The following is an 11,193-nucleotide window of genomic DNA, read 5'->3' as shown; positions in this document are numbered from 1 at the left end:
TAACATCACAGATCCCTTGACCAAGGCTTTGGCACAGAGAAAGCATGATGCTCACACTAGGTCATTAGGCCTTAGAGCCTACACTGATTGACACTAGTGCTAGTGGGAGATTGTTAGTTAGAGCCCTAGAGCCAATCATTTGATGATTGTTGTATGGACTCGTTGCATCATATTCTTGTATATAAATAAAGGCATTTGTTTTTGGTTATTATACTTACTTGTATTGGTGCCAAATAACTAAGTATAATAGCGTCCTTGAGTAGAAGGTTCTTACCTATATCAATCGATTGGTTGAATCGATAGTGAGATGATATAGGGAACACTACTCTTAATCATTCCTAGTCAAGTATTAACATTCAAGGACAATGATAATGCAACGAAACTAGCATGTAGGTCAACTCGATGACTTAATCTCACAAGTCATGGATATGGAGATATCAAGTTGACACATGGGTATGCAATGGAGAATGTATACTGAATGACCTGCCATGAGAAAGTATCATGGATCGTTATATGAGTGTCATATACTTTCTCATGTGGCTATTAGTATGACTATTAGTCCTTGGACCTGAAGTCACCATGGTTCCCTACATAAGGAGTTACGTACTTTGGCTTCGTCAAACGTCATCCGTAATTGGGTGGACTATAAAGGCGATTACTGGGTATGTAACAAATTATGTGGAGGGATGTGAGTGATGTAGATATGATCTATCCCTCCTATATGACGGGAGTGACATCGATATTCTTGATAGAGTGAGATCACGAAGTGCATGACCATGCCCAAATGAGTCAATATGAGATATTGAGCTCGTTTGATTGAGTGAGTCTACTTGGAGTTCATGATTTAGATTGATTAGAGGATGACACGGTCTATGCCTCACATTGATCAATCTAGATATCTAGGATAGAAAGACAATGTCATATATTGTGAGGAGTCACAATTAGTAGTCACAAGGTGATGTTGGATCTCAAAATTCTTATAACTTGGGTAGTAATGATATGTTGCTAGATACCGTTCATTACTTATGCTTCTAAATTGGTTTAGGAGCATTGCCAACATTATAAGAACCTATAGGGTCATACACAAAGGGCAATTAGATGGAGATTAGGTTCATTTGATGAACCTAAAGAATTAGGTTCATGTGATGAACCAAATTGGATTAAGAGTAATCCAAATTAGGATAATTGAGTTGGACTCAATTTGGTTCATGTGTTAAGTGAGTCTAATTTGGACTTAGACTCATTTAATTAATTTAATTCAATGAATAGAGATTCATTAAATTAAAATTGACTTAAACCAATGGTTAGATTAGATCAACCATGGGAGAGAAGTGGTCAAGTTTGACTTGACTTTAGAGGAAGATGAAGAGTCAAGTTTGACTTGACCATTTGTCACCTCATTGGTGAGTTGGCATTAAGTGGGCCAATGATGATGCTCCACATCATCATGGTAGCTTAAGTGGGATGCCACCTCATGAGAGTTACCAAGAGTTGTGACTCTTGGCATCCCATGGAGGTTACAAACTCCTTTAATGTGGCCGACCACATAATTCATCAAGGTGAGTTTTCATTTTGTGTGGTAACTCCCATCTTCTTCCTCTCTAGTTTTTTTATTGCTCTCCCTCTCCTCCATTACTGATCTCTAAGGTTGCTAGAACATCCTTAGAGATTTTTCTCCATCTCTTGCTTGTGTGGATACACATAGAGAAGTGTCTACTTTGACACTTTCGAGATCCGGCGAACCGAGGATGAGCGAGATACGCGAAGGGCTTTGCATCAAGGGTAAAGATCTTCTCCTTTGTAGATTTAGTGTAAATCTAAGTTAGAAACTCGTACACGTAATGTTTTCAAAATTTTAATCTTCGCACGAATCCGGTGGCTGGGGGTTTCGGGGTTTCAGCAACGTAAAAAGCGGTTTTTGGGGCCCGAAAAACCCAACACATCGAACCTTTCTTCTAATTCTTGGATTTTTTCTGTTCTACATTTATTTAAATTTGTTAGATCTAAAAGTTTTTCTAAATTTCCTTACCATGTAAGCTTCTTGGTCTCCTTCCAGATCTGAGTCTGACTCAAGTTCATCCCTTTTGGTGACTTTTAGTACTAGATTCTGACTTAATTATTTTGTTGTACCTGCACATCTGGTTTCATGTAATTCTAAAGTTGAAAAGAGTTCCTCTAAGGTACTTACCTCCAGGTTCTTCGAGATGTAGTAGGCGTCGATTATCAAGGTCCATTCTAGAGTCCTAGGAAAAGTATTGATTGCGTAGCGTATCGAGTCCTTGCTGGTTATTGTTTCTCTAAGGTTGACCAATCCGGTGATTAGCTCCTAGATTTTTGCATATAGTTCGGCTATCTTCTCACCTTTTTCAAGATGGATCTTCATTAGCTTGTTCTAAAGAATGTCCCATCGTACAAGTTTCTCTTCGGATGTTCCTTTGTAGAGTTCCAGGAACTTCTCCCAAAGGTTTTTTGTCGATGTGTAGCTTCCGATGAGATTTACTTCTTGAGGCGGTAATACACTTAATAAGTGATATTCCAATCTACTATTGGCTACGAAATCGCTTTGCTCCTTCTTCGTCCAGAGGTACTCTTCTTTCTCTATGCCTTGCTAATCTTTGGAAACTACAAAACTGTACTTAATTATTAAAAGAATTTCAAAGTCAATTTTTAAGAATACCTCCATTTGACATTTCCCGTGTGCAAACTCCCCCTTGAATTTTGGTGGGATGAGGCTTGGTCTGGCCATTGATTTTGCTTCAATAGGCGGTTAGTCCTTCTGAAGTGTCCTTGCTCTGATACCATTCGGCATCCCCCACTCAAAAAAGTTGGGCAGCATTCAATTCAAAGCCCCCAAGTTGCTACGCGAGGAACTACTTTACTTGTTTAGACTAAGCCCCATCTGAGCGTCGCTTCGTTGTAGTTTCGGTAAGCCTTAACAATTTGACCATTATATCATCACTAACAAAGGTATTCCTTGTTTTATGCAATGTATGCTTTTTACGAGGCTTTGGCTACTGAGCAAATTCAAATCAAGGAGAACGAGATGATTCAGTGAGAGCAAGAGTTGTTAACCGAGCGAGCTCAACAACTAGTTGGCCCCTCCAGTGAAGCATCCGGTAGTTGGGTGACTAATTCTAGCATAGCGCCTACCACAGAAAAGGTGCCTTCAGACCCCCTCCTGGCCTCTGAAGGTTCTCCATCTTCTGAAGCTAAGGAGCCCCTGAAGAGGAGGTGCAAGAGATGTTGAATTGTCCTTCAGACCCAAATCCTTGAGGGGTGAGCGTCTCCACTCATAGTGTCTTCACCTCGCCTTGTACCCGTTCGAGAGCAAACCCCAACGCAATCATCCGAGCGGACTTTGTCCACTCTCCCCTCCATCAGTCCAATCCAAGAAGAAATCACATCTCAACCGGGTGACCCTCTAGCTGTTACTTCATGTTCGTGTTCCATTTTCTCCCCAAGACTCCTTTGGTCGTATCTCCCATTGCCAAGCCAAAAATGCTCTACCAATTCTTGGCCGCTTACAATGTACCATCTACTTAGGCCATAATTTCTTCATCAACTTCCTCATAGGTCAGTGGTCATCTATTATTGAGGGGTCAATTAATGGATGCCTGAGAGTTAGTTGTGAGTTGTCTGGATGAGCATACATCAACGGAGATGGTGGATGCCTACGCATATGATTTAACCATAATAAGTTGTAATTTTTTTGACTATCTTTCACTCTAGGCATCTCTGACGATGTTGTTCTACAACAATAGGCAGTCGGGATGAGCTTGGCACAAAAGTTGGTAACTTTAGCCCAAGAAAATGAGATTTTAAAGGAACGTTTATCAAAGGCCTGCTCTATGTATGCCCCTGCTCGGTCACAAGAGATTCAAGCGCAACTCGACCAGTTGAGTGAGCAAGAAAGATAATTCCAAGAAGCTTAAGAGTCTATGAAAGATGAGATCGAGAGGGCAAATAAATTAAAGGTTGCCTTGAAAACTTTTGAAGATAGGCTCTGCTCGGAGACAACTTGATGGTTGATTTATTAGGCATATCATTTTGATGGTTATTGTATGATTTTTGGGAATTAATGTTTTGATAAATCAATTTGTTTGGTGGATTTACAAAGCAAGGAATATTTGAAGTTGATTTTGTTTATTGCTCTATATTCATGATTTTTGCTTCATTTTATAGGAAACCAATGGGTTTATTGAGCAAGGGAGTTGAACATTTTTGAGGAAGTGTTGGATTTGTGCAACCAAGAAGAGTATCTAAGACTATGCGAATCAACTAAACCCAACCCATGCCATGTGATTCAATCCATCTTGATTAGCCACTATTGAACTAGGTTCAAACGGGGACTTAAAAGCCCAGCTTTGGCACGGTGAATAACGCCTTGCGCTACTATTCACTGTGCCATCTTCGTCTTCTTCACACGGTGACGCAAGCTCCATTCCACCTCTCAGATCTAAGATCCAGTTACTTTCATTGACGGCGTGACCTGAGTGACCAGCATCCAGCGTTCGAGGATCAGAGGGTGTTTCCGCGATCAGTGATTTTTGACTTTCGTGATCCTTAGCTAGCACCGATCAAAGGGTGTTTCCCCGATCAGAGATTCCATCATCCAACGGAGGTGCCGACGGCGTTTTCTCGGCATTCCCAATCCCATATCATCTAGAATTCATTCGCGACTTTTGAATCGATCGACACTACAACAAAAATGTCAAAAGATAACGGATCTTATCCGTTGTCGTAAGCCCTTTAAAATCATTGTAATTTACAGTGTTGTTAAAAGTGGGGGATATGACAATGATTTTAAACTGTTATCTTTGAATGAAAAGACAACAGTTTTGCAATGATTTTAAACCGTTGGCTTTGAATGAAAAGACAACGGTTTAAAATTGTTGTTGTTTAGAGCACTTTTAATAACATTGTCAGTTACAACGGTTTTTAGGGCTACGATAATGGTTTTTAACCATTGTGTTTGAAGGTGATAGACAACAACAATAGTTTTAAGCCATTATCTTTTAAATTATTATCTTTTAATACCAATATATCATATTTCAATATAAATATATAATAAAGAATCATAATCATAAAAGAAAGAATATTCTCTTCATCAATGTCATTCAAAATGTTACTTATACAAGAATTACAATCACAAAAGTAGAAACATGTCTCATGTTCAAATAAAATTTATCCCAATATAAATAAACAAATAAACTCCATTTGTAACTAATGAACAATAGCCAAAAGACTAGAAAGTTATGATGGTGGTTCATGTCATGTAGGATTGTACTTAATTATTGTCAACCCAAGTCCCATCACAATTTTCAACTTGTAGGATTTCATTGGACTCCTCTTTCTCAGTTACTGATTCTTTCATGTCAACCTTTTCTAATATTGTTGATTATCAGTTTCATAATAAATCCAGTCTTCCCCACATTAGCTCCATCAAAAAGTCCAATCTTTCTACTTCTTTGCTAAGACACCAGGAGATCAATAACCTATTGATATCAAAAGAAATATACTATTAAATGTATGAAAAACTTATTCTGAAAGAATAATAAACACACATATGTTTTTACAATAGTTACCATATGTGTGCCTTTGTTATTCTTTTAGAGTCGTGAATTGTTTCACAATTTAAAAAGCATACATAAATTTGAGCTTGATTTCTAAATATGCAAAATCTGATAATTTAGGTTTTACCTTTATGTTCTGCATTAGTCGTTGACCTTGTGTAGGGCAACACCGAAACAACTTCCAAGTAAATTGCAAGTGCTAATAATGCACAAGGCACAATCTATAATTATAGAAATAAAAAAAGTCATCAGATCTTATAAAAACAATCATATAAATAAAGGAAATGTTTATCAGATCTTGTAAAAATACACAAGCTATTTATGATCAAAAGAGACAAGTTTCAAGATCTTTGACGAAAAAAAATTTGAACTTAAAAGAAATGAATATGCAATGTCAACTTTAAATTGACAAACTATTCAGATTAAGTTGATGTTGTTTTTTAGAAAGTATACCAAATAGAGAAATGGAAAAGCATATTACATATAAAGAAAATCATCCACATAAACTAAAATAGAATAACTGGACATTCAATGTTAAAAAAAACACACTAAGTTTACAAAAATATTAAGGAAATTCATGTTTTCCCATAAGGAACCACCTCATGAGTTAGTTCTTTCTATGTGATATTAAACCAATCAAATGACTAGTGCTTGGAATCAACCAAATGTATTAAAAATAAGGTGCATGAAGTATATATCCTTATGAATCTACTGATCTTATATTTTATCCAGTGCATTTAAATATTCACAATTGACATATGAAAAATGCACATGAATAAGCAAGTAATGTGATATATCCCAAACACTAAAAAGCAAGTAATGTGATATATCACAATTGACTATAATCTGACAGTGTAAGTAAGAACATAATAACAAAAATAATATTATTAAACTTGGTGTATATCATTCTTAGTTTGTAATGCAGAGAGAATTCCAACAAGACAAGTAAAGAGTTTAAAAGCATTAAAAAGATGATAGAAGCACCTTCTAAGCAAGCATATATAACATTCTTATGGAAACTGCAGTTGTGTTTGAAACAAATTCTTGTCCACTTCATCTCTTTTCCAATCATATCAATAGCGGGAAAAGGAAAGACCTTGTAAGCAATTAGCGGATATGCATAGAACAAGAAAAAAATAGCATACCCTTTGGATCCATAACCACCAACTTTGTGAACTTATTTCACCCTCTCAACATAATCTTCAGGTAATCCCTTGTGGTAGCAGGAGCTGTAAAAAATAATTAATCTTGCAACTCTCAGTAAATTTGAAGGGCATAAGTAATAATAAGAGATAGATTTCATATCAATATTCAACCTTTAAGAAAGAAAGTCACCTTGATTTGTGGCAAAGGTTTTTGCTTAAAAACATTTGGCTTATCTACCATCATCGACGTCTTCTTAAAACCAACTCTCTTTCTTCTCTCAAATAGCAACAATCAATATTATAGAGGATATGACAGTGATTTATATCAGGTTAAAAAAAGTTATAATAGTCAATAGCCACAAAGACCAAGAGTTATATTTGTATAAAGAGTTATACCTCTCTGTGGTGGATGGAAGTGGTGAGGAGAGCTTAGCCAATAGCCACAAAGACCAAGATTATCTTCAAAACTGTGCAAAAAGTAGAAAAAGAATAATTAAAAAGTCCTAATGATCAACCTCAGAAACGGGAACATGAGAGATTAACATGCTATGCAATGAGCAACAGAAGGTGGATTCTTAATAAGGAATTGAATCATGAATAGCCTACAATTCCTCACCTTTCGACAGAAAATCAAGAGAAGTTGTAATATGTGGGAACATCACCAACTAAATACTGAGATACAAAATGTAAGCCTACATACCTCGTCTAATTGTTCAGAGTTTTAATAAAGGATAAGAAGTAATTCATATAAAATCAGAAATTAACAACTATTGAGAGCATGTGATAAATAGATAGAAGCACAAATACCATCAAGGATTTAAATGAATGGGAAATAAGTACACATAGTCATCTACCTCAAGAGCTTTGGCATAGGAATTGATAAACATCCATGACTTCCCAGCTATTGTACGGGCATGCACCCTTAAATACCGGCTTAGTTCCATCTGCCAGTAACGGCAAAAAAAATGACAATACAGAACAAGCAAGAGAGGAAATAACAAAGGTTAATTATAAAAAATTACATTAATGGCACCACCACCAAGCACAATGGTAGAGTTCTTCAAAGCTCTCCTAACTATCATCATGAAGGCTCCTTTCTGCATCTTCAATGAACTGAACAAGATACAGAAGCAGTTTTCATTATCAGCAAAAATAATAAAATTTCACATTAGAATAACAACAACAATAATAAGTCATGACTCCTGACTATTTTGGGTTGGATATATGGAACTTAGACCACATTCATCATTGACTCTATGTAAGGCTACATGGATCTTATCAAGCCATTGGACCCTATAGACAGATTATTCCATTATAACTTTGTAAAACACAAGCCTTTTTGAGCAACAAACCTGATCTGCACTACCTCTGAGAATAATGGTTGCAGTCTGACCAAAAGGGCAACCATTAAAAATGTTAAACCGTTCATTTCCAACTTGTCTTTCTTCAAATACTTCACAGGACCCAAGTACCTTTTGATAGAAAGACAATGAGCAATATGAAATGATACCAAAACAAAATTTTATATTCAACAATCAAATAGGCAGATAAGAATAAGCTAGGTACAACATATCAGAATGGAGTAAGCATGAGCTAGACCTCATCAATGACATTGTTCACAGAGGTCTGAACCTCTTCCTCCGTGACACGACCAACACAGAAAATATCCCGATTATTATTGGACAAATTCCTATTTGTCGAAACATAATCAATTACAATCAAATATTTCATTTTCAAAACATAGAAAATGTGATCTTTCTAGAGTCACTTATACGGCAATGAAACTTGAGCAGTTAGTGAGAGTTGTGAGACCGCCAAACAAATTGTTGTTTTCCAAATTCCTACAACAAAATTTAGCAATCAATGAGGCAGAATAAAATTTCCTTAACCTTTCAAAGTATCTGATTTAGTGGTTTCAAAAATAAACTGCAAATACATTCAGAAAGAGGTATACATTGTGACCAGATTTTGAAGCAACCCAAGTTCCTCATAAATCAAATCGACAAGTAGTTTTCACAATCACTGAAATTTACACCAAAAATAAACAAAATCAATAGAGTTATATGTAGAAATAGATATAGATATCTATAAGACCCCAGCAAAATAGTAATGTATCTTACATCTCCTCAATACTCCTTAAGTTTCGGAGTTCAGCAGGTATGTTACCAGAAATCTTTTCAACAAGATAATTTAGGGATTCAAGCATTTGCTCTAGCATTTTTCTTGAATTAATGCTCAAAGATAAGTTGCACAAAATTTCTAAGAAAATAAAGCTGAACAAAATTTCACAAATTACTTGGAATCGTTAAATTGAACTCGTGAGACTCACCAAATAGACAACTTTGAAGATGACCTTCTTGTACCTCGCATTGACCTCGTCCGTCAATGTTTGCTCAAAAATCAATTCTTAGAGGAAATCTAAGGAAATTATATCTCTAGTTTCAAGGAATGTGGAGTGAGAAAGGATCAAAAGCTCAGAAACCTAACCTTCGCGAACCTCTCGGGGGTGCCAGTTTGCGAGCCAAAGAACAAGGTCACCTTCTTTTTCCCCAAATCAGTATCTTCCATATCCCTCACTTTCTTCTTGGCCCGCTTAGCCATCAGCGCTGGCGGTGCCACTATCTGGGTTGACTCTTTGTTGCCGCTAGCTCTACTATTCCTCTTCCAAAGCTACTGCATTGGAGATCAACGAGCTACTACGCCGACGCTGCACGACGAAAGACTCTATTTATTAACGAATAAAAGAGAGATAAATCATAGGTAGAGAGGGTAAGAAAAATGCAAAGAGATAAGTGAAGAGATCGTAGGTTGGACGGAGATGTGTTTTTTCGCTTAGAGTTCGGAAAGGTGTTTAGGCGTTTAGGTTTAGGAAGGAAAACATGAAGGGGGGGGGGGGACACAAAGGTGTTTAGGCAGCATGGAGGGATTAGGCAGAGAGGGGTTCCCTGGCATAGATGGGGTTCACCAGTTTGAAGAGATTAGGAAAGAAAAACAGAAAGTAGGTGAAGAGATCGTAGGTTGGACAAAACTTCTTAGGGATTGGGAAGGCAGGGGGGATGCGGGGGAAAAAAATTTTGGGGAGAGGGAAAGAAAAAATTGAGAGGCAAAAAATGACGAAGGGAAAAAATGGTGAGGGAAAAAAAATAACAGTATTCAACAACACTTAATAGACAACGATTTTCAAAACCGTTACCATAATCTCAAAAAAAATACACGTAGATAACATTTTTCAAAAACCATTGTCATAGCATTCAAAAACCATTGTCATAGCTCAAAAACCATAAATAGACAATGTTTTTTAAAAATTGTTTTCGTAGGAAAAAAAAAACTGCTAAAAGGCAATGATTTTTGTTAAAACCATTGTTAAAAGGCAAAAAATAATGATTTTGGCATAAAACCGTTGTCTTTTGAGTGTTGTTGAATGAGAATTTTCTTGCAGTGATCAGATCAAGTGATTTGGGATTTCAAAGCTCTGTTCTTTGAGTACCATGAATTTTAGTCAATCACGAGCTTGAAGGACGTTCTCCAGGAGCTATGAACAATCTTCGTCGCCGATTGCTTGAAGGGCGCTTCCTAGCAGCATCTTTGTGTGATGGAAGAGAGAAGGGATTAGACAGAGAACTGAGTTTGTGGAATATTTTCTTTTACTTAGATTTGAGATTTGATTGCTAGATTAGACACTCAGTTTTGTTTAATTCTCTTTGCAATCTTGTTTTCATTTGAATCATGCATTCTCCAGGAGCTGTAATTAGGACCGTTCTATGGATCTTATTTCAAAATTTGCAATTCAATTGTTGCATGTTTCAACTCTGCAATTAGGTTTTTGACCTTACTTCCATTAGTTTAGTTTTTCTAATTTAGCTATCGAACTTGTTTGAACAAATTCTATTTTTGCAGCTTTAATTCTTAGTCGTATTCAGCAACTTCATTTCAATAATTCTGTGTGTTGTTCCTTTAAGAGTAAATTAGCTTCATGTGGTTAAGAGTAGTTTGAATTAGCTAGTGTTAATTGATTAATTGTCCATTAATGTGCTTGGGATAATTCCTGCATTCACTTCATTAAGGCAGATTCGGGATTTCACATTATGGTTGTTGAACTCACTATTTCAGTTTACATTGAAGAGTTGACTTGTTTTCTTAGTTGAATAATTGAGTTGTGTTAAGTCGTGATTCTAGTTTAGTTTTTCTTTTTATTTCAAGATACATTTCCTTTTAGTCTCATAGCTTCATTTACAGCTAGGGTATGATTACTTTTTTTTTTTTAGATAGATCTAGCTAAAAGCAATTACTTACCTTAATTGCATGGCATTATTCATTTAGCAAGAAAACCAAAAATCAAACCATATTTCTAAATAGAAAACTCAAAAAGAATTTCACTTCTAAATCACTCACATATTTATTAGTCATTCTTGGAAAAATACAACTTGGGACCGATACTACATCTTTACTTTTGAGTTGTAATGGGTTTTCAATCT

The 11,193-nt window shown here is 36.2% G+C and overlaps 1 protein-coding gene across 4 annotated transcripts; it reads right to left on the bottom strand.

Annotated features, from left to right (window-relative positions):
* Window positions 1-5,117: 5,117 nt before the first annotated feature.
* LOC122009545 lies at window positions 5,118-9,793 on the bottom strand. Of its 4 annotated transcripts, XR_006119585.1 has the most exons (10): window positions 9,206-9,793; window positions 9,048-9,136; window positions 8,085-8,190; window positions 7,741-7,831; window positions 7,573-7,662; window positions 7,115-7,185; window positions 6,909-6,990; window positions 6,719-6,802; window positions 5,701-5,794; window positions 5,118-5,495 (listed from the first exon to the last, which is right to left on the bottom strand). XR_006119585.1 is itself a non-coding variant. In XM_042565740.1 (6 exons), exons 2-6 carry the CDS (start codon window positions 9,086-9,088, stop codon window positions 7,180-7,182), a joined length of 348 nt encoding a protein of 115 aa, XP_042421674.1. In that variant the 5' UTR covers window positions 9,089-9,136; window positions 9,206-9,790; the 3' UTR covers window positions 7,115-7,179. The 4 variants fall into 4 exon arrangements, 3 of the variants coding, with proteins under 3 accessions (XP_042421674.1, XP_042421675.1, XP_042421676.1); XM_042565740.1 differs by lacking the exons at window positions 5,118-5,495; window positions 5,701-5,794; window positions 6,719-6,802; window positions 6,909-6,990 and having other exon boundaries at window positions 8,071-8,190; window positions 9,206-9,790; XM_042565741.1 differs by lacking the exons at window positions 5,118-5,495; window positions 5,701-5,794; window positions 6,719-6,802; window positions 6,909-6,990 and having other exon boundaries at window positions 8,071-8,190; window positions 9,048-9,124; window positions 9,206-9,790.
* Window positions 9,794-11,193: the final 1,400 nt, after the last annotated feature.

This window comes from Zingiber officinale, chromosome 8A (genome assembly GCF_018446385.1).
Source record: "Zingiber officinale cultivar Zhangliang chromosome 8A, Zo_v1.1, whole genome shotgun sequence".
NCBI lineage: Eukaryota > Viridiplantae > Streptophyta > Magnoliopsida > Zingiberales > Zingiberaceae > Zingiber > Zingiber officinale.
Note: the sequence above shows the minus strand (reverse complement) of the source record. Positions and strands in the feature narration are given on the sequence as shown.